At 47.7% G+C, this 26,149-nt stretch overlaps 1 protein-coding gene across 5 annotated transcripts in view; it reads left to right on the top strand.

Annotated features, from left to right (window-relative positions):
- SPATS2L (spermatogenesis associated serine rich 2 like) overlaps window positions 1-26,149 on the top strand; it is a 225,802-nt gene that overhangs the window by 128,089 nt on the left and 71,564 nt on the right. For all 5 annotated transcript variants that reach the window (XM_069615791.1, XM_069615792.1, XM_069615793.1 and 2 more), the window contains one exon: window positions 23,668-23,737. In XM_069615791.1, coding sequence (XP_069471892.1) covers window positions 23,699-23,737 — 39 coding nt within the window. In that variant the 5' untranslated portion in view covers window positions 23,668-23,698. The remainder of the gene's footprint in view (window positions 1-23,667; window positions 23,738-26,149) is intronic.

Below are 26,149 nucleotides of genomic sequence, written 5' to 3'. Positions count from 1 at the left end.
GGCTGCCCCTGCACTGCTGGGGGTTGGGGGTGGTGGGAGGCATGGGTGGGGGCCTGGTGGAGGCTGCCCCTGGTGGCGGGGGGGTGGGGGTGGTGGGAGACATGGGTGGGGGCCTGGTGGAGGCTGCCCCTGCAGTGCTGGGGGTTGGGGGTGGTGGGAGGCATGGGTGGGGGCCTGGTGGAGGCTGCCCCTGCACTGCTGGGGGTTGGGGGTGGTGGGAGGCATGGGTGGGGGCCTGGTGGAGGCTGCCCCTGCACTGCTGGGGGTTGGGGGTGGTGGGAGGCATGGGTGGGGGCCTGGTGGAGGCTGCCCCTGATGGCGGGAGGGTGGGGGTGGTGGGAGACATGAGTGGGGGCCTGGTGGAGGCTGCCCCTGGTGGCGGGGGGGTGGGGGTGGTGGGGGGCATGGGTGGGGGCCTGGTGGAGGATGACCCTGCACTGCTGGGGGTTGGGGGTGGTGGGAGGCATGGGTGGGGGCCTGGTGGAGGCTGCCCCTGGTGGCGGGAGGGTGGGGGTGGTGGGAGACATGAGTGGGGGCCTGGTGGAGGCTGCCCCTGGTGGCGGGGGGGTGGGGGTGGTGGGGGGCATGGGTGGGGGCCTGGTGGAGGCTGCCCCTGGTGGCGGGGGGGTGGGGGTGGTGGGAGACATGGGTGGGGGCCTGGTGGAGGGTGCCCCTGGTGGCGGGGGGGTGGGGGTGGTGGGAGACATGGGTGGGGGCCTGGTGGAGGCTGCCCCTGCACTGCTGGGGGTTGGGGGTGGTGGGAGGCATGGGTGGGGGCCTGGTGGAGGCTGCCCCTGGTGGCGGGGGGGTGGGGGTGGTGGGAGACATGGGTGGGGGCCTGGTGGAGGCTGCCCCTGCACTGCTGGGGGTTGGGGGTGGTGGGAGGCATGGGTGGGGGCCTGGTGGAGGCTGCCCCTGCACTGCTGGGGGTTGGGGGTGGTGGGAGGCATGGGTGGGGGCCTGGTGGAGGCTGCCCCTGCACTGCTGGGGGTTGGGGGTGGTGGGAGGCATGGGTGGGGGCCTGGTGGAGGCTGCCCCTGGTGGCGGGGGGGTGGGGGTGGTGGGAGACATGGGTGGGGGCCTGGTGGAGGCTGCCCCTGGTGGCGGGAGGGTGGGGGTGGTGGGAGACATGGGTGGGGGCCTGGTGGAGGCTGCCCCTGCACTGCTGGGGGTTGGGGGTGGTGGGAGGCATGGGTGGGGGCCTGGTGGAGGCTGCCCCTGCACTGCTGGGGGTTGGGGGTGGTGGGAGGCATGGGTGGGGGCCTGGTGGAGGCTGCCCCTGCACTGCTGGGGGTTGGGGGTGGTGGGAGGCATGGGTGGGGGCCTGGTGGAGGCTGCCCCTGGTGGCGGGGGGGTGGGGGTGGTGGGAGACATGGGTGGGGGCCTGGTGGAGGCTGCCCCTGGTGGCGGGAGGGTGGGGGTGGTGGGAGACATGGGTGGGGGCCTGGTGGAGGCTGCCCCTGCACTGCTGGGGGTTGGGGGTGGTGGGAGGCATGGGTGGGGGCCTGGTGGAGGCTGCCCCTGCACTGCTGGGGGTTGGGGGTGGTGGGAGGCATGGGTGGGGGCCTGGTGGAGGCTGCCCCTGGTGGCGGGGGGGTGGGGGTGGTGGGAGACATGGGTGGGGGCCTGGTGGAGGCTGCCCCTGCACTGCTGGGGGGTGGGGGTGCAGGGGGACATGAGCAGGTGTGCAGGGTAGTCCCCTGTTTTGTAGGCTGCCTGCAGGGGCCGTGGAGGGTGTACAGGGAACACCTGTGAGGACCTACCCAGCCTAATCGCGTGTGACTTCCCACGCACCCCTGTAATACACTTACCCAGCCAAATCGCGTGTGATGATTCCCACGCACCCCTGTAATACACGTACCCAGCCAAATCGCGTGTGATAATTCCTGTGCACCCCTGTAATACACGTACCTGGCCAAATCGCATCCCTGTAATACACGTACCCAGCCGAATCGCGTGTAAAACTTCCCGTGTACCCCTGTAATACACGTACACAGCCAAATCGCATGTGATAATTCCCGCGTACCCCTGTGATACACGTGCCCTGGCTAATCGCGTGTAAAACTTCCCGCCTACCCCTGTAATACACATACCCTGGCCAATCGCGTGTTAAACTTCCCGCGTACCCCTGTAATACACGTACCCTGGCTAATCGCATGTAAAACTTCCCGCATACCCCTGTAATACACGTACCCTGGCCAATCACGTGTTAAACTTCCCGCGTACCCCTGTAATACACGTACCCTGGCTAATCGCGTGTATAACTTCCCGCCTAACCCTGTAATACACGTACCCTGGCCAATCGCGTGTTACACTTCCCGCGTACCCCTGTAATACACGTACCCTGGCTAATCGCGTGTATAACTTCACGCGTACCCCTGATATGCACGTTACCCGCTTTGCGTTCCTTGTTTGGCAGCCCTGTAAACTGGTCCAGGGTTAGCGCAGCCCTTTGCGATGATTTTGCGATTTTGATGGCTTTTCCTTGCGCGAGGGCGTTCTTGGGGGCGTTACTGGCGCTGCTGCTGGGTCGCTGCGATACTCTGCGCCACGGCTGGTTTGGGAGCCTGAAATCCATGAATACGCTGTGCGCGGAAATCGGTTTTAGCGCACGTGCCTGGCGCAGTCAATCGCACGCGGACACTCTGCGCCAGCCGCTTGCGACACTTTTCTGCGAAATTCTATGAATTACCCTGTTAATGTATTTGTGTGCCCTAACATATGTATGGGTAACTATCACCACTTCAGCGGTTTATGGCCATTTCATCTAAAACCATTGCATCTAATGCCATTCCATCGAAATATTTCCATCAAAAAAATGTCCATCTAATGCATTTTATTTTTTGGGGAAGGGGCAAACCATTGTATTTTACCCTTTAAAATGCAACTGAACAGAAATTAACCCTTTACCCCCCAAAAACATGCATTAGATGGACATTTTTAAGATGGTAAAAATTAGACTATATAAATGTTCACTATTATTAGTCCAATCCCAAAGAAACAACTTCTTTTTAAATATCCACTTTAGGACTTCATAGCTAGTTCCACGGCAGAAGTCTGGGGTCCAGGCAATCCTTTCCAAACATTTTCCAACCCAGCTATCGAAATCCTTACTAGACACCTTTAGAAAAAGTACCCTGGGAATTTCCCAAAAGAGAAAGCAGTTTACAATGTGGTACAGTACTTTTTTTCAGATATAGTGACCCTTGCCTTGCTATTGCCTGTCCCCTTAGCGATGTCAAGATTCATTCCAGTCTTATGTATTCAATAGGCATCGATCGGGGAAGGCCAAGGACAATTTTCCAGAAATAGCTCTCTACTCTGTCTAGTCACTGCATGTTATGCATTGCCAATGCATCCGATCCGTAAAGTATCAGGGGAGCATAACATTGCTTGTAAAGTATCAAAATCCCCTCCTGTCAATACCCTGCAGTCTGATTTGCAAATTACGAATTAGATTAGCCAACTGTACCGCCTTGGGTCTTTTGGCCTCTATAATATAGCTATGAGCTCTAGACGAGCTCATATCAAGACCCAAGTAGGGGTATTTATCAACCTTCGCTATTATTCCTATGCTAGTGGATAGGATGGGGTATTTAGTAGATTTAATTCCTACTACCATCAACTTTGTTTTATCTAGGTTAAAAAGTAAATCATTGTTAATTGTATATTCTACTAATTTCTAAAACATACTCTTAACCCCACTAAAGGTAAAATTAAACAAAACAAGGTCCTCTGCATATAACATACATGGCAAGGATCGTCCCCCAACTTTAGGGCAACAGCCCATAGTTTGAGAGAAAATAAAAGGGAAGTCAGCCGTATATGTACAATAAAGCAGGGGTGCCAACGTGCATCCTTGCTTAACCTCCACGCTAGTATTGATGGGCTCAGAGACCAACCTTATCGTCCAAACGAACCCTTACCGTTGTATCATAGTGCAGACCCTTGGGTACATTTAACAACCACCCAGGGCAGCCCAATCTTTCCATCTTTGTCCAGAGGTTTTGCCTATTTACCCTATCAAAGGCAGCCCGGAAATCCACAAATATGGAATATATGGTCTTTCCACCCTTACTCGTGGCATCTCTATAAAGAGTATCCATTACCAAAATATTATGGGATGTACTACATCCAGGTCGGAACCCGTTTGGGTAAAATTTAAAATACCAGTGTTATCCACCCATTTTTGCAGGGCTGCTAATACAAATGACCCAAATATTTCCCTGTAGAGTCTAATAAGGATAAGAGCCTGTAATTCTCGGGAGCTGTTCGCTCACCCTTCTTATAAACAGGCACTAAAATGGATTCCTTCCATGATTGTGGGATGCATTGTGTAATACATACTCTATTATAAAGTATGTATACAATTTTTTCCCACAACCCGGATTAAGCTGAAGCACAATGTTAGCCACCCATTGGGCCCAGGTGCCTTAGAATTAGTTAGGCTCAAAATCTTGTCTTCTAATGCCCTCTCATTTATATTCAGGTGCCACCCATGCAGAGAAAAATGTGGATGGCACATAGCATTCCCGTTACCATTAACCTGCTTAAGGTAATCAACCCACACTGTTTCCTGTATTGGATTGAGGGTCCTGGTTTCATTAGCAATTTTAGCTGTATTCGATTGCCGCCAAATATCCTTATCATTTCTCTTACCAAGAACCTCCACCATTTCTTGCCAACACTTGGTTCTGAGGGAGCGCTTCCAGCTTTTACTCCATCCCCTATAGGCATTCTTAACCCTACATATTTCAAAATCTTTTTCTTTGTGGGTTAAGATAGTACCTCTAATATTTTTTTATTTCCTTACGAAGATGGCGCTTAGCATCTCGCACCACAGGATAAAAAATATGCTTGTGCTTAGTATGCTGAAAAAAATGCCCTGATTGGCACTTCCCAGTTAGCATAGTCATTCTCCTAATCCAATCTTCAATTAGGTTTCCACCCATACATCCCAAAACCTGTACCTAATTAGGATCGAGGCTATCCACCTCCCTACCAATCCTATCCAGATTTCTTTCATTCCATTTTATGAGGTTATCTGAGTGGTTGGACCGTACCCCAGAGCACACAAACCATCCCATCATTCTATCTTTTCTCGTATCATATCCAGAGACAGTTCAAGTATATAGTGATCACTAAAGCCAGGGTCATACACTTCCATTTTTTTGGTTACCATACAACATGCATTATTACCAAATAAATAGTCTAATGTACCAGAAGTAGTACCTCCCCTCCAGGTGTACTGTCCAGGGAGATCACCCTTAGTACGCCCATTCATCATAATAATGTCCCACTGTTTGAGAAATCTGACCAAATGCTTCCCTCTGCAATTATCTATTTCTTGAAGCATGTTGCTTCTGGGCCCTATGTTTGTATATAGCAGGCCCAAAGAAGTATCAATACAGCAAGCATTAAGACCCCCCCACCCCCAGCAGTACTAAGCCATTTACCCCATTAACTTTAAGATTTTCAGCCAGACAATCTTCTAGTTTACACACAAAAACAGTAAGGGTCTTTAGACTCATGGGTAAGTACACGTTGATAGCCAACAATACTGTTTTAAAATGTCCATTAATACCACTTATTTCCACCCCAAGGGCGGACCCCACCTTGTTGGTACTCCATACTTCACGTGAACTCAGCCTCTGGCTGACACCTATAATCAATCCTCATGCAGGTTTCCCTCTTTTACCCTTCTTAGCCAACAGGTGATACAGATGATCAGATGATATCCTTCAAAATACACAGGACAATCAAGCCAGTAACTTTAAGTGATTTCATATTTTGGTCTGGAAGTGAAGTTACGAGTATCAATTGAAATTGAGTGTTTAAATCAATAACATCCTCTGTAATCAATAAAGCACATAGAAACTTCCTGGAGGAACGGTTTTTGTTCATGTTAGATTTAGATAAATCCTTTGTTTTTTTTAAATTGCTTGTTGTTTCGACTTATGTTTCCTTGGGGGTGATTTTGCCTGGAAAGAGAGGTGCTACGTATATCCTGCACTGATTCATTCAAGTCTTCCTCCTCTCCTGTGGTCTCTGGGGTGATTGAAGTTCATTAGCAGAACTAGGGAGCTGACCAAAGTCCCCACTATCCACGTGGCTAATTGGGCCAAGATCTTTTATTGGTAAGACCCCTGGGGGTTTGCGTTCAATGAAGAATAATGATTAGCACTTTATTTACAATTTTGGAGTTGTGCTAACAGATTTCATGATGTTATCATACAGCCTAAGAATTGACTGTAAAACCAAGTGCAAAGCAGAAATAAATGGATGAAGGGCCAATGTGTCCAGGGGGAATTAGTTGTGTTGTTCATACCCTAATTTCCCTCATACACTGTTGTAAATGGCTTGCCCATGTTCGAACCGACCTAAACGGTTTTGAACGCCACATGCAGTTGAGGTAAAGTATCCACCAGCACAGAGGAAACCAATTTACTCGTCAAGTTAGCATCATTACTTAGGTCCTGACATATCCTGACAAAAGATTCATCCAACCGAATAGAGTGTGACGCTTGCTCAACAGAATTAGCAACTGAGGCATGTCTGCTCCATGAAGAAGAGTCAATTGTATGATATGATATGATATGGCATTTGTAACGTGGCTATACACAAGTGTTTCAAGGCGCGGATACTTCGTATTCGAAGTATATACCTGACTGGATTGGTTTAAGAGTTCAACAGGCTTGTTCCCATGGATGAGCAAGAGTGGCGAGTTTGTAGCAAATACTGTGATCCACAACTTCATACCTGACTGAGGAACGGGAACTTGAATGATATTCTCATTATTCTTCTGGTTTGTCAGAGACGAGTCCACCCCCAAAGTAGCAGAATACTGACAGTGAGAATCTATAATGCTATTCGGGTTGATCCTCAAGCAGAGGGCGAAGCCATAATCGACTGTTCACCCGAGGGCAATGGAGAGTGTGGTGGTGAGGCATAAAAAGTGTGAAGTGTAGGCTTACCGTGTTGAATCCCTGCTGGCCGTAAACCTCAGTAGCGGATTAGAATCTCAGCTGTGTTGCTGGACACGCCGTTTTCCATGGCAAACCATACTTGCTCTCCACACTTCTGCGTGGAGATCCTGTTTAAAAATGCAAACAGCTCCCAGCAGGGTTACAGGAAAAGCAGTCCTCCGGCAAACCACACTTGCTCTCCACGCTTCTGTGCAGCACTCCATGCAGCGATTCTGTTTAAAAATCTGATGTATGGGTGTAGAAGTAAGACTCTGAAACAGAGGGGTCATAGTGATTAGCAAAAACTTTCATTCAAGTGAGAAAATGAAAAGAAAACCCTATCTTGCCATAACTGTAAAAGGGGTTTCCATGCCTCAAACCAAAATAACTAGTGTCACTGTCAGAAAGTCCAAAAGCAACAAGTCCCAAAGTCCAATGTCAGAATCTTAACTCTTTCCTTCACACTCTAAGTTTAAAATAAATGAAAATAAGATATTTCTAGTCCAAAGGGAGTGACTCCCTGCCTCTGCACAAGAAGACAGTTCTGGAGTCTACAGTTCCGCAAGTGTTGGGGGAATGTCTCCCTACCCCAGCCTTCCTCAGGCGAAATCTCTGTTCCCTAGTTGGCCCTTCTCAGACTTCTTCTGTGTCGCTGGGTCCCCACCCCTGATTGGCAGACCTGGTTCCTTTTCACCAGGCACAGGTTCAAAGAAGAGGAGTTTGGATACATCTCCAAACTGTGGTGGGTCCCTGACCCTGGCTGGCAGAGCTGGTTTCTTCGCACCAGACACTGCAACAAAGAAAAGTAGCTTGGATGCATTTCCAAGCTGTGGTTGGTCCCTGACCCTGGTTGGCAGATTTGGTTTCCTCCTAGAGATACTACAATGAATAAGAGCAGTCTGGATGCACTTCCAAGCCGTGGTGGGTCCATAACCTTGGATGGCAGACCTGGTTTCCTCCTACCAGGTACTGCGATGAAAAAGAGTAGCCTGGATTTACTTGCAAGCTGTGGCGGGTCTCTGACCTTTGATGGCAGACCTGGTTTCCTCCTACCAGGTACTGCGAAGAAAAAGAGTAGCTTGGATGCACTTCCAAGCTGTGGAGTCACATGCAGACTTGGTTGACTCCCCTGCCAAGTACTGGCTGTACGTATATCACTCTCAGAGTTCTCTTTGTGATTTCTTGATTTCACACACAGGATTGATTTTACATGAGTTCAGATCCCAGACTCGCACTGTGGATTTTTGCCAGTAGCCCACTAAATGTGTTTCACTGTTCTGCCTGAATTCACACATAGGCTTGGTTTTATTTGGGTGCGGGGGCCCAGAATCACACTACAGTTTTCTGCCAGTACCCTGCTAAACTTGTTTCACTGTACTGCCAAGTGTTATTATCTCGTTTTAGTTTTCTAAATGTCTTTTAGACCCAATCACGTAGGTTCTTTTGCTTACTTGCCCCCTCAAGTTGTCTCTGCCACTCTACAGGTGCCCTAGCACCTCCCCGTCCATCAGTGTCCCTTATTTCATGGTCCATGATGGTTTTGGGTTGTCCTGTGCACCTGATGTCTGCGGTGGGGCTTCCCCTGCTTTCTTCCTTCGTTTCTGGGCACCGGCAGCTCCACCGTGCCTGCTTCTTCCTTGTCGGCGTGGGATTGTTCCTCCACGTTGCTAACCTTTGGGAATGCCACGAATGTCTTCCTTGCTGCTCGCCGTGCTGTCTATGCACATTGGACCAGCTTGACAGTGACTATTTTCTTTCTCGGCACCACAGTCTGCCTCTCTCCTTCCCTGAATGTACTCCTTCTCATGCTTCCTCCAGGGCAGGCTTGACACTTTGTCAAGTCCTTCTTTGCTTTTAACTTGGTTCTTTCCAATCAGTTGTCGAGAACCACTAGAATGAGCAAAGTGGTTCTGGGAGGTACTCTGTACTGCTCTGCACCTCCTCCTTGTCACAATACTGATTGGGTTATGATGTTGCGACTCACTAAAGCTCTCTCTCGTCTCAGTACATTCTACTTCTGGCTTACTACAGAAACATATGGGATAGGAGAATAGGGGTAAAGAGGGACGGGCTGAAGGAGAGGTGGGGGTGTTAGTGGGATACCACATTCTTCCAATATGCATTGGAAGAGATGTTGACTAGCAAGTCGCGCTGTCTCCCAAAACTAAATCATGATAAGCAATTTCCATCAAATCCTCAAACAGTCCATAAATGAGTATATAAGTGAAATTTATTGACTCCTCCAATCTTACAATATGGTTGTCACTGGTCCTATAGGGGGTTTCCCCTCCCATGAGATCCACTCACTGAGTACCACCGAGGGACTATTGGGTAGCTGCCTCACCTCCCTGGCCTCATTGGAAGGGGGTCTCCCTACGGAAGCAGTAATGATAGCCTGGGATTTGTCACAGTGAACATCTTCCAGCAGGGTTACACGTCCGTGCCACACTCCACACAGCGATCCTGTTTTAAAATTCTAACAGCTTCCAGCAGAAGGTTTTACAGGAAAAGCAGTCCTTCAGCAAACCACACTTACTCTCTACACTTCCGTTATTTTTTTCATCAGCTATGGAACCTGGTCAGAAACAAATGCTGGTGATAGCTGTACTGGTGAGACTCAGGACATCTGGTTCAGCCGCTCAGACGGCCAGGTGGACCATCTGCCCAGATGTCCCAGCTTGCTGACACTCATGTAGCATTCAACCAGAAAGCCCAGACTCCGGTCACAAATAGCCACAATGGCCCTCCCTTCCCATGTCTCAGTGTCCCGATGCACCCTTTGAATTTTCCATTCCTGACTGTAAAGGTCAGAAAAATGATACATAAACAAAGTGAGTTTTCAACCTAGGGTGTATTTGGAAGTACATAAGCAGACTTACTAGGGTATGCAATTTAAACCATTGATTTTAAAGGACTTGGTGCATTAGGCAAAGTACATTTTTCAGAACCTGACCCATACATGGTAGTTTGTCATGAACAGAGAAAACTTAAAATAAGTATTGAGATCTGAAACGGACACCTGGCAAGAAATTATTAATAAATACATTTGAGTGTTCAATCCCAGGAAAGAGTGCATGGTGTGTCACACCTGCAAGATATATCTGCATCCAAGGTCTGCATCGGTGAAACAGCAAGAGAGGCTAGTTCCAGCCAAGGCCAGACAAAGCCTTAAGGACTTGCTGCGTGTACTGAAAAAGGAACGGGCGATTGAGCCAGTGGAGACCACAAAATGGTTGCTCCCGGTGGAACTAGTCAAGACGCCAGACTTCACGAAACTGTGGTTCTGTGTAGAACTCGGGAGCTTGGAGAGCATCACCAACAGTTAGCCCATTCCAAGGAATCGATAATCTGTGGCAATGCTGGCAATACGTGTGCATTTATAAAGCCGGACATGAGTAATGCCTGTCATCAACAGAGCTGCAGGAAAGCTTGACATCCTTCACAGCTTTCGCTCTGCCATTTGGGGTGTACAGTTACCCAAAAATGTCTTTTGGTCTGTCCTTGCTTGTGTCTGTGTTCCAGAGGATGAAGACCCATATGCCCCATGATGTATGGAATGCATCGTAATCTAAGAGGACATGTTGATAAATGGGGAGAGTGACGTAATTTGACAGAAGTAGATTTTGTGTATGGCATTGGCATGAGAATGATCAAGGCAGTGTCAAAGGACATTAGCAAAACCAAAGGGTGATGGGTGGAAATATGTCAATAAATCATAGACATTGGCATACCCTCCACATTGTTTTCCATCACGCCAAGCCTTTACAGAAGGGGAGAGACTATTGGCAAATCAGCGCACACTAATAGGCACAGTTCAGGCACACCGTTAGACCACACCGTATTTGCAGGCAGGCGACAGTGCAACACTGTTCGAATGCAGGAAATGCATCGAATCATTTCCACTTGGCTTGTCTTGTTCCCCGGAAAGAGTTGGAGTTCTTGCTGCCAACACCATTTTGGTTGTAACCTCATCCATCCATCCCTCCCTCCAACTGAGCAATTGCTGCCTCTACCTTATGTGTCGTTTTGTGAAGGACTTGTGAGGATGCCTGCACCTCTTTGGTCATGCCTACCAAAATTGGTAGATGGGTTTCATCTCCCCTACATCTGAGGAACGTGCTTCAAAACCGCCCTAGCCAGTCATCTTAGATTTCAGCTTTGGCATTGACTATGTGCTACCACCATTTATTCGTTTTGGCTGAGGTTTGGTCAAATAATGCTGGGTTTCGGATTTGTGTAAACATATGTCCCCTTGCCCTATTGTTTTCTCACTATTGTGAATTCAAGCTGGATGGACCAGCAATAACTGCTGTTTCCAGTTGTCTATAGTAGGCAGTTAGAAGGCAAGCGCAAAGGAGGGAAGCCTAGTACCAACTTCAAAATGGCTCAGGTTGATCTCGAAAGGTGGCAGCCTAACTAAGAGGGTCTGTCATCTCTTCTGTTTACTTACTGAGCTACTTTGGTAGGCACCTTTCATCTCTGTGGCACTTGTCTCCTGCTGCAGAAAGTGCCATCAATAGCCCTTGCCCCACACAGCGTGCCATTGCTGCACATGGGAGACGACCAAGATGTGTGAGGTGGTGGCCGCTGCCAACATGCGCATTGATATGATGTGGCTTTTATAACGCGCCTGTACACAAGTGTTTGTAGGCGTGAAAAGACAAGGCGGGTGAAACAAGGGAGGACAAAATAACGATTTTACTAGGCCTTGTGTCATTCAGATCAAGTAAGTGCGGGGAAGAGGGAAGCGGAGAAGTGCCGGGGGCAGGGGAAAGTGCAGTTAATTCACAAGTGCAGCCAGCGGGTGGCTCATAAGTACAGAGAGAAGGGACTGTAGGGTTGCAGATAAAGACCTTTAAGCGCTGGGGAGCCTGGAGGCAGTGTGAGGGCAACAGGACATGCAGGAGCCTGAGCCCAGGTCCAGAGGGTGACCAGGTGACCAGTGCCCAGAGCAGTCAGGTGCATCAGCAGGGGAGAGGAAGAAAGAAAGCAGAGAAAAAATGGAGCAGAGCAACTGTTAGGATCTCAAACCAACCTTGCAGTAAAGTCTGCAAGCGAAACGTGCCACCATCCTCCTTTCCTCTTTCATTTGAAACTCATATCCATAGCCATTTCCCTTCTCCCTATGCCTTTTTAAAGTCAATGTTGGGGCCATTGTATAATGGTAACCACATTTTTATACAAGTTAGGAGGCAACCATGCCGCTATTAGCGGCATGGCTACCCCCTTACCAGATACCGGGTCCTGCACAAAGGAAATGTACATACAAGGCACTGCCTTACTCTGGCAATGCAAGCACACAGACATTGATTAACGATTATAGATGTGGAGCTGTTAGGAGGGTTCTGTGTGATATTTCTGCTTTTTGACAGCCAGACACAAAAAAGACGGATTTATTTCAGTCAATTTGGTGCAGCCTTCAAAAAGTGGAAAAATCACATTCCTTGGGGGGATTAAACCCCCAACCTCCCAGATAAGCCGTTCCGCTGCTCGCCCCCACCCCGACCCGCGCTGGCAGGATTTCTTAGAAGTTGAGGGGTTTCACCCACTGAACCCCCTTTCCTCCTCAACCGTCTTCCCCCTGAGCATTCCCTCTAAATCCTGCACCACATACACATAGACACATACACATGCAGTTACAGTTACCTGCTCCCTCGCCCTCTCCCTCTGTCACAAACATTCCCCGTTTCCCCCACACAGACATACTGACACACACACACAAAAAAGACTCAAATGGGACTCCTGCGACTTGTCTTCCGGACCCGCCACTCTGTCAGCTCCTACACGCACTTGTTTGTGGCAGGAGCGTGATCGTTCGATTTAAAAAGACAGCTCGCAGCGGTCTCCAAGCAGTCTTTCTTTTATTTCCATTAACGCAATGGATTTTATGCACTCCACATTGTTTGGGTTCTATGTAATATTTCTGCTTAGGAGAGAGCGCAATCCCCTTATTTCCCTGAGCCTGAAACACATTGCCCATAAAGTAGCGGCCAGCAGCAAATTCATAGTCGTGCTACAGCAAACAATGGCACAAAGGTTACGTGACTGGCTCACTGGAAGGCTACCATTAAAAAGCAGCAGCTCTCACTAGCTAGGACCTAGGGTCTAATCTCAATCCTCTCTTGTGACACAAAGGGCCTCATTATACGGTATGCTATTAGCGCCATGGTTGCCGCCGGTATTTTACCATGTCCGCCTTGGTGAATGGCGGAATTACCGCCTTACTCCAAGGTGAGCGGGGGCGGTAATTCCCCTTTCACCAAGGCACTTCCCCATTCCCATTTTTGCCCCATAGGGCTCAATGGGAATGGGGAAGGAGCTAATTACGGTACCGCAAATTGCGGTGCTGTAATTAGCACCAAGGTCCCTTTGCGGGCCCGTTCCTTAACGGCTGCTAAAACCAGCCATTGAGGTTGGGTCCGGCAAAGGGACCTCGTAGTAAGGCGGTAAGGGTTTACTGGTACCGGTGCCCTTACCGGTACCGGTAAACCCTTACCGCATTCCGTGTAATGAGGCCCAAAGTCATGAGTTCTTTATTATCTGGGTGAAGGATATGCCAGTGTTAGAATATGTACCTCATTTCCACTTGTAACCAATCCACCTGCATTGTAAGTGTGTATCCCCAGATAGTCTTCTGATCGTCTGACCTATGCATATGAAAGGGATGATTGCACAGGTAACACATGGACCGCCACTGGCTAATGCTTCTCACCTGAGCCCACAGGTGACAGATACATGGCATCCTATGGCCATCCTACTGGTTCATGACCCGTTCTAGTCAAGAGATTTCCCCTTGCCCAGGGTCAGAACATTCTATTATACATTTTACAGTTGCATGTGAAAAGGTGGTCACACATGGGGAAGTACATAAAGCCACTGTGGCATCTAGTAACTTAAAGAATCTCACACCAAATGCCTTACGTCCTTGGCTTTTACCTTTAGCCCATGAAGTGAATGATGGATTCTCAGTGGATGGCATTGTTCATAAGTATCAGAGTACCCTTCAAGAGGCAACTAATACCATAGCACCTTTACAAATAAAAAAGGTCATCCAGAGGCAGGCTAACACCTGGTTCTCTCCGGATATACAAATCCTTAAAAAAGCCAAGATTAAAAGTCTTTATACATGGAAAGCCTCTTTGAATGAGTCTGACAAAGAGGGTTATAGTTGTGCGGCCAAGCAATTTAAGGACGCTGTTATACTAGCAAAAAAGTCCTCTCTTGACGACAGAATTGACAAAGCGCAATCACAGTCAAGGGAGCTGTTTCAAATCCTTAAGGAATTAGAACACCCTGTTGACGGCAAAACAGAGATTATTACTAGGGATGCTGAATGGTGCACTTCCATCCAGGAAGCCGTGTTTGGCAAACTGAATACTATCAAACTTAATATTAAATCTGCCAAAAAATCCATGGCGCCTAGTGCTGTGATAACTGACACTACCACCCAAAAGGCGTGGGGGCAAGATGAGCAGTTTTACTTTAAACCAGTGTCAGAGTTAGAACTTGCATTATTAATAGAAAATGTGTGTGAAGCCGACTTCCTGTAAGGGGGGATGTGTGCTCTGCTATGGTTATAAAACATGCCCCCCCATGTTGATCAGTACCTTGTGTAAGTTTGTCAATGCTTCATTCAGTGAAAGCCATGTTCATGTGGGCATTAAGAATACATGGATTACGCCCCTGCTCACGAAGCCAGGATTATGTCCTCTAAATCGTCTGAACTATAGGCCAATCTCTAAATCATCTTTCTTGCTGAAGATTCTTGATCATGTAGCATGTACACAAGTTATGATGCACCTCAAGAACAACAAAATTCTGAACAAATGGCAATCAGGATTAAGGGAAAACCATGGCACGGAGACTGCTCTTCTGGATATGAAGTCCGGACTTCTCCGTATTATGGACAATGGGCAGACAGCCCTGCTGATGTTGCTGGACATCTCCACCGCCTTCGACCTGGTAGAGCACGTATTGTTGATCTCAAGATTGAGGGAGGTGGCTGTTATGCTTACCTGGTATCCACGGGGACGCCACCCAGCCCTGATTGGATGATTTGCACTCTCGAACCCTCTCCCGGTCCCTTGGTAAGGCCTCTGGTTAAAGATGGGTCTGCAATATATGAGAGCTGGATTCAATACCAGATTGTCTTTATGTTTTACCACCTCCCTTGGCCTCAACTCCTTCCTCCCCCCTGGGCCATCTCCTCACCTTAATATTGTAAAAGGTGGATTCTCCGTCCTGCTCTTCATGGCAGGGGTGCGTAGATGTGGGGGGCGAGCAGCGACCAAGTTAGTTCACTGGTGCAAGCCCCCCTGTGGGAATCCAGGCCTGCTGCGACTCCGTAGGTTTGCTGCTTTACAGTCTTTATATGCAGTTCTTATGTTCCTCTTAGTTCGAATAATAATGTCTTGCTTCTTTCCTTTTAGGTATGGAAAGGAATTTTGGTGTTGTCATGCAGTTTGAAGATGAGCATGGGCCGGTAGGCGAAAGCGTGGTGTGCACGATACTGTCAGGTGAGTAATACGCGATGCACAGCGCTGTTTCGCCTTTTATATTGCTAACCTGTGTCTTTTCTCTCCTTGCAAGTTGCGATTTTCCTCGCCGAGCGCCGTAATGTTCCAGCAATGATACTGACCAGGAAATGACTACCCAGGTAAGAATTGTGTGGCTTTCTTCCTTCGGGAGGAAACGTGAGTAAACGCTTACTAATGCTGTCTTTCTTTCTCCTCTTTCCAGGTTATGGTATTCCAGGATGCATGCGGTGCCAGATGATGGAGGTCATACCTTCAGGTGAGTGGAACTGAAGTCGGCGATGGATTGAAGACAGGATACTGTTCCAGGTAAGTTGTGTATTGTTCTTTCTCTCTCTGCAGATCCTTGGTTTCAGAAAAGCTGGCATCAAAGAACTGGACACGGTGAGCATTACGCTGCCCACAGCAGAATAACGCAAAGCATGTTCTGCTGTTTGGGTGCGGTTTAAATAGTCTCAGGTAAAGTAGTCCAGGTAAAATAGTCCCAGGCCTGCCACACCCAAAAGACTAGACCGCATAGGTCAGTTCCTTGTAACTGAGCTATGTGTGTGCCTCCATGTTGGCTGAACCCCCCCCCCCCCCAAGTTAAATAATCCCAAGTAAATGGTCCCATTCTAATGTTGGTCTTCATGATGGTTATGAGCCTGGCGCCAAAGGCACCAGGACTGATTCCAAGAGAGTCTTGGGTGAGGTTTTAAGGCCTTTGACCTGGCCCTAACTGGAAGACTGACTTGCCAGTGAGGGCCAGGGGCAAGGGTCATGACAGTGGCAGGGTTTTCGGGATCAGCTGCCCGTTAGGGTTGAATCATTCCTCAGTAACTGATGGTGCAGATTCAGCAGTGCATCTGCTTACACATGGGGTACGCCAGGGGGCATGTCTGTCTCCTTCATTTTATAACATCTTTATTGTTCCATTCCCCAACCTTCTAGAAGAAAATAAGATTGATTTGAATAATTTCCCCGACGATACACAATGTGTTATTCCTCTTTCTGGTAATTATGTAGAGGACAAGAAAATCATCAATCGAATCTACGGACTGTTCCAACGGTGGATGAGTAACAATGGGCTAGCCCTGAACACTGGAAAAACGGAACTGATGGTTGCGGGCACGGAGGCAAAAATCCGAAAGATGGGAACGGAGTACTCCCAGTTTCAAATTGATGGATGTGACATAAAAATCAAAAATAAACTGAAAACTCTGGGGGGGTCCTTTTTGATTGTAATCTCAACTTGAAGGCCCAGGTCGGCAGTTTGGTGTCCTCAGCTTCATATTATATCAAACTGCTGACACAATTACGCCTTTTATTTCAAGAGCAAACCACAAGATATTAGGTAGGACCATAATTGGTGCCAGGCTTCATTACTGTCGCAGTCTGCCTGCGGGTCTATCAAAGTCTGATATAGGTGAGCTTCATGTTATACAGAATAATGCAGTCAGATCTAATGGATCTCAAAAGAAGGGATCATGTATCAGAGGCAAGAAGGAGCCTGCACTGGCTCCCTATAGAAGCCAGAATTAACTTTCGCCTTCTCCTAATAACACATAAGTGCCTGACAGGATTGTCACCAGTATATTTGAATGAAGTGCTGGAAGCATAATCTTAGATCCAATAACACCAATCAACTCAGAGTGCCAGCCCATAGGATGACCCAGGTAAAAAAAAAGGAGCGTTCTTTGCAGCAGGCCTCATCGCTTGGAATGCTATTCCACCAGACATCAGGGAAGAAAGATCAACTGCCCTGTTTAGGAAAAGGCTAAAGACTTTTCTGTTTAGATATTTAAAGACAACTGTACTGTCCCATGACCAACCAGTCCACTGCAAGAGTATCTGTATCACCTCCGGACTTGGAGTTGTGTCCATTCTTTTTCTGTCTGTTTTGTTATGTTTGGTGCCCTTAAGCCTCCGGATACTGGTGTGCGATACAAATATAATAAAGTTAATGGTTTTTAAAGGTGTTCCCCCAATACATTTCAGGCACTAAACGGCCCACGTATGTACCCTGTGTCAATTATATAGACTACAATTATTGTGACATGTCTGATATCACCTGAGTGTAAATAAAGCCCCTTCCAACTCTGAACTGCAAATCATCCATGACAGAGGCCAGAGTAGGCTTTGCACATCACAAGCTCTAAAGCTAGATTGTGTGACGTAAAATGTAGCCATTTCGAAACAGCTGGGAGTGAGCCACCCTCTCCAATATTTTACCCCCAGCTGACAAATTGAAGAGGTGACAATGGTTTGCAAAAATAAGGATGGACTAGAGTATTGTTCTAATACATTAGAAACACTTCATTGAGAAGGATTTGTCAGCCTATTAGACTACATGTAAATGTGTAAATTAACCACAAACGTAGCATTCAAAGTTGATTCTGTGGGAAGCCATTTTAGAATGAACATTCACCACTCTGCAGCAACCTGTGCAAAGTAACACAAGCAGATCGATGACTGGAAAACGGGCATTGTTCAGCCAAGGCTACTTTGTTTCTGAATGTAAACACAGGGCCACATTGTATCTCAGCACTACACAATAGACCAGGGGTCTGCAACCTTTGCATCTCCAGATGTTTTGGACTACCAGTCCCATGATCCCTCACCATTGGCCATTGTGGTAGATCTACTGGGAGTTGTAGTCCAAAACATCTGGAGAGCCAAAGGTTGGAGATCCCTGCAATATACATTAGATCTGAAGGTACATGTCTTCCGAGCAAGGTCCAAACGTAAGGCTGACAAGGAGCTACATGTAGGTTGAACATCTTCTTTTGCCAGTTTAAAAAATGGATAGGTGGCAGGTACCCGCTAGTTCAACTTATAGCTTCTGGAAGCTGCTGTGTCTAAGTACATATGTGCGGCGCTGCTGGGCGTCTCACTTGTGATGCTTTCGAAACTTGCGAAAGTCACAGAAGTCCCAGACGTTGGTTTTGGGATGTACTTTCTCCTCCCCATCCCAAACTGCCAATAGCGGGCTCTCCTCATTAGTTCCTCTTCCACTGTGGCTTTCCATTTATACATGAAACTTGTATCAGTTGCTAATACTGCAAACCACTTTCGGACAGTGTATTAGTTTGTCGGAAAATAGATTCAGAATGTGAAACCATCAGTGCCACAGATTTGGCTAAGAAAAGGGATGATGCCAAAGGATTGCTGGTGATGGTATCTGGTGATCGCATCTCATCATTACCACAGGATTCTACATCTTAAGAAGATGAAGGGACGGGGTGAAGTTGGCAGGGAGAACAGTGGCTGTCCGACGAGCCTTTATCGGTAGTATCGGGTCGTCGGGAGGAGAGGCCTCATTACACGGTTGGAGGTAGCATTGCCGGTAAGAGCGGCAAGGCTACCTCCACAGCGGCATGAAAGTCCGACACCCGGGACTGGGCAATAACCGGGATATTCCGACCCTGCCGGACCCGGTAATTGCCCTTAGGGCTCAATGGGAATGGGGAGGCCTGTGGCACTGGCACCGTTCATAACAGTGCCGGTGCTACAGGCATGCTGTGCTCGCGGGTGGCTTTCATTCCACCAGGGCAGACCTGGCAGAATGAAAGGCACCCACGTCACAACTCGGAGTTTGCCAGTCCAGTAACAACAGTACCGACAAGCATACCAGTACCGTTGTTACCAGACCGGCAACTTCGTAATGAGGCCCGATGTATTTCCGCATGGTGCTGTTATGGCACAGAGTAAGCTGCTCCTCCAGGGAGAGGGATGCAGGCGTGCATGGCAGAGCTGAAGCCTGGTGGAGCTCGAGCCCAGCCCTGTTGTGTCCTTCTGGTAGTGGTGTTGTGGGTGGTGTATGCCAAAGGCGAAAACCTCAGGCAGGGGTGGACTGGAAGCCAAAAGAGGCCCTGGAAATAATGTTCTAAGTTGCCCCATATTACACATTTTCAGCAAGTACAACCCTTTTCTTATGGCACAATTTGGATATACCACACAAAAGAGGCACAGGGTGCAGAGGCCTACCTAGCGGTCCACCCCAGCCCACAGGATTGTGTGAGGTTGAGCCTTTGATGTTCAAAAGGAGGGGCCCACGTCATGGTGTATTCACCCTATCCTCCTACTCTTGGGAGTGTCTGCCTGTAACCCGGCGTCATGGTGTATTCACCATATCCTCCTACTCTTGGGAGCATCTGCCTGTAACCCGGTGTCATGGTGTATTCCCCCTATCCTCCTACTCTTGGGAGTCTCTCCCTGTAACCCGGCGTTATGGTGTATTCCCCCTAGCCTCCTACTCTTGGGAGTGTCTGCCTGTAACCCAGCGTTATGGTGTATTCCCCCTAGCCTCCTGCTTTTGGGAGTGTCTGCCTGTAACCCGGCGTCATGGTGTATTCTCCCTATCCTCCTACTCTTGGGATGCCTGTAACCCGACCGGGCTGGATGGGACTGTAGCTTTGGGGATTTTGTCTTGTGATTGGCTGCTAGGTCGGGGATGCCACTGTGCTGGAATCGATTGTGAGGAGGAGGGAACCAGAAGGCCTGGTCAGGGAGCACCCATCTTGGACTCCCAAAGCTTGCTTCATCTTAGACTCATTTGGGTATCATCACTTTTTGCAGCATCAGGCACTGACTTCTGCACTTGCATTTTACTTGTTTTAGGCTCTGCCTCCTTCCTACGTGTTTGTCATCAAATGTTATCTGGTGGGGTGGTTTGATTTTGTCCTGAAACGTCCGTAATATAGTTTGATCTTCATTGTGAACTGTGCTATTGTCCATCACATACATTTCTTGCTGTTATGATGTTCTCTCACTGTTTTCTTCTGTTCTGCTCTGTTTGTATATTCTCTGTTATCATATCATTACTTCGTAACAGTTTGCTAAATTTTGTAAAGCGCTTTGATGAAAATCGCGAAAGAAGCACCATAAAATCAATTCAAATACTATAAAATAAGATCACAGTGAGGCTTATATATTTCACATTTTCTTTTCTGCTGTGGTATTTGCCACTTTGCACTATCCTACCATCCGTCATGTCAACAGATCTGTGCAATCACGACCTTCTGAAAGTTGAATTTGCTAAGAAGCATCAGCTGTCTGCATTATCCAGGTCTACTTACTATTTGTGTACAGAGGATGTGACGCCAGGGCACAATGTCTACAGTCCCAGGCTTTCATTTAACAAACCAGTGCAGAATGGGGGGATGTGGTGACAGTTTGCTGCAATTTAAACATCTGGACTGACACACCTGATGAGAAGGATTTGTAAAAGAGAAGACCTGCACTGAAAAAGTGCTGCCCCTGTGACATGAAGCCATCTGCTATCCCTGAGTGTGGGAATGAACTGTCAAAGTTAGTCGGTTGTATTTTCCTATAGAAAGTGGGTGTAAAATGTATTTAAAAGTAGATCTGCAGTTTTAAATAGGGTCATTAACCTTCATTGCGAAAAATAAGAGAATGCCAGTCATGGAACTGAGCGTGATGTTCAATGCCTACTTTACATACCATATGCGAAAAACCTGAGGGTGTTTCACTGCCTAGACCCCGGGAATCCCTTACTCAGATGGCCAGGGCATGGCCATCGTCTTTGGATCCAGAACCTGGGGGTGGACAAATGCGGGCGGATCACATGAGTGAGGGGTCCTCGGGGAGTGGGGGACAAATGCCTGATGCCGAGACATGGTATCCCCCCTTACAAAATACCCCTGTCCCATCCTATTTTATAGGAAGTTACAACTTCCAAGACCCCCCACCCCCCCACTTTCCTACACAAACAATGAGCCGAGTAAGAGGATGTCTGAGGCTGACAGGAGTACCACCCATGCAATGCATTGGACATGTCCCACTAATAAGATCAGGCAGGGTCAGGCAATTGATCTTAATTGCAAACACCTGGTACCTATTAGCTCTCCCCACATGGGTAAAAGGTGGAATGCTGAGACACACTCTGAGCAAGGCGGTGCACGAGAAGGATCAGTTCTTCCAGGGTGAGGGTGAACCAGGCGGAGCAGAGCGACAGGCCGAGGGACGGAACTGAGGTCCGGAGAAACCTTGGACAGCCTGGCGAGAGATCATGACCTCGGAAGGGCCTTGAAGGTTGGGCAAGGAAGCCCAGCTATAGAGAAGAGACAAACCTCTTTTGTGTTTCAAGGATACCAGCCACCCTCCCAGGTGAATGGCAGAGTTGAGGAGGTGCAGCAGCAGTTTTGATATCAGCCTTGACTTCAGGATCAAAGCCGCGAAAGACGAAAAATGAATTAACACAGCCGGTGAATTGATGAAAGCAATGAAAGTCTGTCTGTGTTAAATTAAACTTGACTGCAACAGTAATCAACGAATTAAAGTTGTACTTCTGCCGATAAGATGCAAGAGAAAGCAAAGCATTTAAAGAACTGTAAATTAAAGATACAAAGTAACAGAGTGGTCCAGCGAAAGAAGATTGCCCAATCGAAAGTCTCTGTGAAATGTCTGATGCCGTAGATGCAGGGGGGAGTGATAGAAACGGAGATGCAAGATTTGAACAGTTGTTAGGTTTGATCCCAGCAGAGGGAAACCATGTTGTGAGAGATGTCTTTGAACTGTTAGGTTTGATCCCAGCAGAGGGAAACCTGGATGTGAAAGATATATTTGAACTAAGTACTGTGCTCGAAACTACATTTACCAAGAGGCCTTGGTGTAGGAGAGGAAAAGTGATGTTTGAAGAAAGAAGGTCAAAGTGATCATGCCGAGGCAAGAGCGAGAGCCTTGCAGTTTCGAAAGTCTTCGACAGCGAAAGGAAATCCTATGACGGTGTGATTGAAGCTTGGGGAAGGGAACCCCCACAAATTGTGATAGAAAGGTTTGAGCCCGACGGAGGGAAGCCTGTACTGAAGTTGGTAACCAGAAGGAAAAAAACATTTGTTGAACTGTATTACAAGCTAAAAGGTAACCTGGGCTGGAGTGAGAGAAAGCCGAGAGATCCAGCGGATAAACTAGTGACTTTTTCGAGGAAGGCCAATTGGCCTAGTCCACGAAACAAAGTGCATCCGTGTGTCCGAAGCCAGAGTGTGTTGCAAGGTCCAAGAGTGCCACCTTACCCTGTTCTACAAAACATGGGGAAGGGAGTTTACTCAGCCATACTTACATTTTTTTTAACATTGATTTTCCCTTTTGCGTTACACATTCACTTTACACATTTATTGTATTAGAAAGTGGGCAGGCATTAGGTTTATTAGATTAGGCCATTTAGTTTGACTAAGGACTGACTAGGACTGTATTTTTATTTGGTCTGATTGTCAAGAATGCTCCCATCTTAGTTATAGGGCATGATGTAAGTTTTCCAACCACTTTTAAACCATCAACAAAGGTTTTGAAACTTGCAGCTCTTGTGTCAGTGTCTACTTGCGATACCATGCCTCCCTCACACATAGAAGAGAAGGACATACGATGAGGGAGGTTTGGCCTGCAGAATGCAGGGCAGATATTTGTTGCTTTTGTGGGGCAAGGGCAACCTTGTCACAGTATAATTCCTCACCCTATGTAACCATCAGCAAGGGTGCCCCCTTTTAAAACATCATTTGTAGAGTCTGACTGGCCTACAGGGAAATAGTTCTGTTTGGTGAAATGCCAGCAAGGCTAGGTTCTATGGCCAACCAGCCTATCAGGCGCTCCATACATGTCAGTAAATCTCTTGGTTTACCTGTAGGCAAGATCCCCTCTGTTAAGCATATAGGTAGGCGAGGAAAAAGAAGTGGCCTTCCCATCTCTGATCTTAGGCCATAGTGTTGCATCGCTGGCTCGCACTGACAGCTAGTGTTATTTGGCGCAGGGCATTAAACTTGTCTGGCAGCAAGTGAAAAGCTAGTTTTGGGTTTGTTGAACTGGTGAGTTGCTAATGCTCCTGGATGAAGCACGGGAGCTGCACGGTTTCACAACTTCAGCACACAAAATGTCAGGATTGCCTTAATCTCCCAATTTAGTACCTACCCCGGTTAAAGCAATGCTTTTTCATATGTTAATTCTATGGCGCTGATGCTGTCCATAATTTCAAGAGTGTGTGCCCCACCAGGGCCACTCAGCGATGCATAAAGTTATGATGCAACATGGGTGCTCTTTCGGTTACATTGCAGGAGCAACTGTACATATCTAGGGAACGCCATAGGACATTTGCAGTAGTCGCCAAAGATATCAGTCAGTGGAATGCTGCATGAGAATGTTAATTTCTTTTCCTCTCTTTTTTTAATTCCTGGAAGCTTCCTGTTTCCACCCGGGCAAAAGACAAAGATGGCTGAGACCAATTATCAAGGCAATATGAAGGAAAAGGTAATTGCAAGTGGGCGAATGAATGATTGCATGCAGGGATCTGTGCTAAAACTCCTTAATGAATTTGTTAGCTGAAAAAGAGCGAGCCCAGGGAGGTCGGACATGGGGTATTTGGTGGCTAGCCTTGAATGTGGTGTTTCCGCAGCCAAACTGCGTGGACTGCACTTTCTTGGGCAGTGTTTCCGTCCCGGTGCCTTGGGTTAGGCGCTGGTTGCCGAGCTCAGGGATTACTCATGGGCTGACTGTTTTAATATGTTTGGAGTCTTTGCTGTGGGTGCATTAGTGGCTCAGGTGTATCTTTTTGAAGGCTAGAAGGCTTGCTGGGGAGCAGTGTAGTATCTTCAGGGAGGCATGGTGTATGGCTTGTTTCCGGTTCAGAGTCTTGGGGGGTCATTACGAGTTAGGCGTTAAGGGGTTAACGACACCGGTAAAGGTGGCGGCACCGTCAACGCCTTAACGCCTCATTACGAATCTGCTCGCAGGAACCCGCTAAGGGTTTTACTAGTTTTACCAGGCACCCTTAGCGGGTCCTGCGAGCAGACCAGGGTGCTAACAACGGGCCCGTTATTAACAGGCCCGTTGTTAGCACCCTCCCCATTCCCATTGTGCCCTGTGGGGGCTCGAATGGGAATGGGGAGGTACTGGGTCCGGGTTCCTTAAATGAGGAATTACTGGGTCCTCCAAAGTGGAATGGCCCGTTAATTCCTCATTTAAGGAACCCGGACCTGGTACCTGGTAAGGGGGTAGCCATGCGCTAATAGCAACATGGTTATCCCCTAACTCGTAATGACCCCCTTGGTGCTGTAATCGGGACCACTTGGATAAAGGTACACAAGTTGTGCAATTAGGCATTAAGCACACATTTCTGATAGGTTGTATACGAATTGACCGAATGACAATTGACCTTCACAACTGACGGAATTTTAAAGGTCAATTAGTACATATATGCGGGGGGAAAACCCCTGCAACCCTCCACGCAATCCAAAACCCCCCGCAATCCTGCACCTAAACCCCCTATATTATTTATAATTCAAAACCAACCCAATATATATATATATTTATATATATATATATATATATATATATATATATATATATATATATATATATATATATATATATAATAAAAAGGTCAATTGTGCAAAAGGTCAATTAGGACCATTACAATTCGACCAATTAGGTCATTCGGTCAATTGTACTTCTTGGTCAATTTGGGTAATACCTTCTGATAGAGTGTGGGATTTAGGCATGTGGACTCAGTACTGAGGTGCTTCTACTCTATTCTATTTAGTTTTCATAGAGTGCTGGCTCGCCCGCAAGCCTCAGAGCACTAACAGACAGTACAGAACAGATAAAACAGTAAGCATATAATAATAGGATGGACCAAGATGCTGTTAGATCCCTGGTTCTGGCAGACGGGTAATGGCGGGTGAACTAAACACCTCTTTCGTGAAACAGGCTGGTTTTAATGGACTTTCTGAATTGGGCGTAAGACGGCAACTGCCTAAAAGGTCATTCCAATACTTTGGACCCCACGCATTAAAGCTGAGGATCCCGTACGTTTTTAGTCTGGTGCGTGGTTGTTGCAAGTGGTCCTTTTCATTAGACTGAAAGGTTCTTCTAAGGGTCATTCTTTTAATGTGATCTTGTAGGTACAAAGGTGCAGTACAAGCAAGGCACTTATGGACCAGACAGTAGACCTTGAACAAAATACTTAGCTTCACTAAGCTAGGGCTGATGTGCAAGTTGACGATGTGCTTTTGTTGCGGGAGGGTAGTGTTTCAGGAAGCTTGTGTTGAACCATAAATCTATGCCAGGCAGGTGGGTTTTTAACCCCTAGCAATAATGTTCCTTTCTTTTTTTTTTGTTTAAACTTTATTTAATCAACTTGACAACCTCATTGAGGAAAAAAACAAAGGTAAGACACAGAACTGGTCAGAAAAGGTACATCACAGCATCAGCCTGCAAATCATACAAAGCAGATTCCATAATATAAAGCAACATCTTTACATGAAACCTTCAGAGCAGGCACTAAAGGGAGGGTTACGCCCAGGATTTGAGAGGGGGGAAAATTCCACAGCAAGCTACTGAGGAGAGTGAGATGGGGAGGGGGTTCCTGAGCCCGAGCTGGAGGACAGGGTGGACATGTATTCGCGAAATCGTCGCCAGATATCTCTAGGTCTGGAGTGAGGGTGTTGCATAGCCCCCCAGGACTCCTCCACATCGTGCGCCCAGGTGACTGCCCGGAGCCACTGGGCGTGCGTGGCTGCGTTGGGGCAAAGCCAGCACAACAGAATACAGCGCACTGCCAACAACATACAGAGTCCAGACAATTTCCTGGCGTCACGCTTCAGAGTGGGTAGCTCATGAAAGAGGCAGCTCATAGGAGAGGGATCTATGGTACAGTCTAAT

The sequence above is a fragment of the Ambystoma mexicanum genome, chromosome 9, assembly GCF_040938575.1.
Source record: "Ambystoma mexicanum isolate Mex_15411 chromosome 9, UKY_AmexF1_1, whole genome shotgun sequence".
Classification (NCBI taxonomy): domain Eukaryota; kingdom Metazoa; phylum Chordata; class Amphibia; order Caudata; family Ambystomatidae; genus Ambystoma; species Ambystoma mexicanum.
The sequence above is the reverse complement of the archived record's forward strand: the minus strand, read 5'-3'. Positions and strand labels throughout refer to the sequence as shown.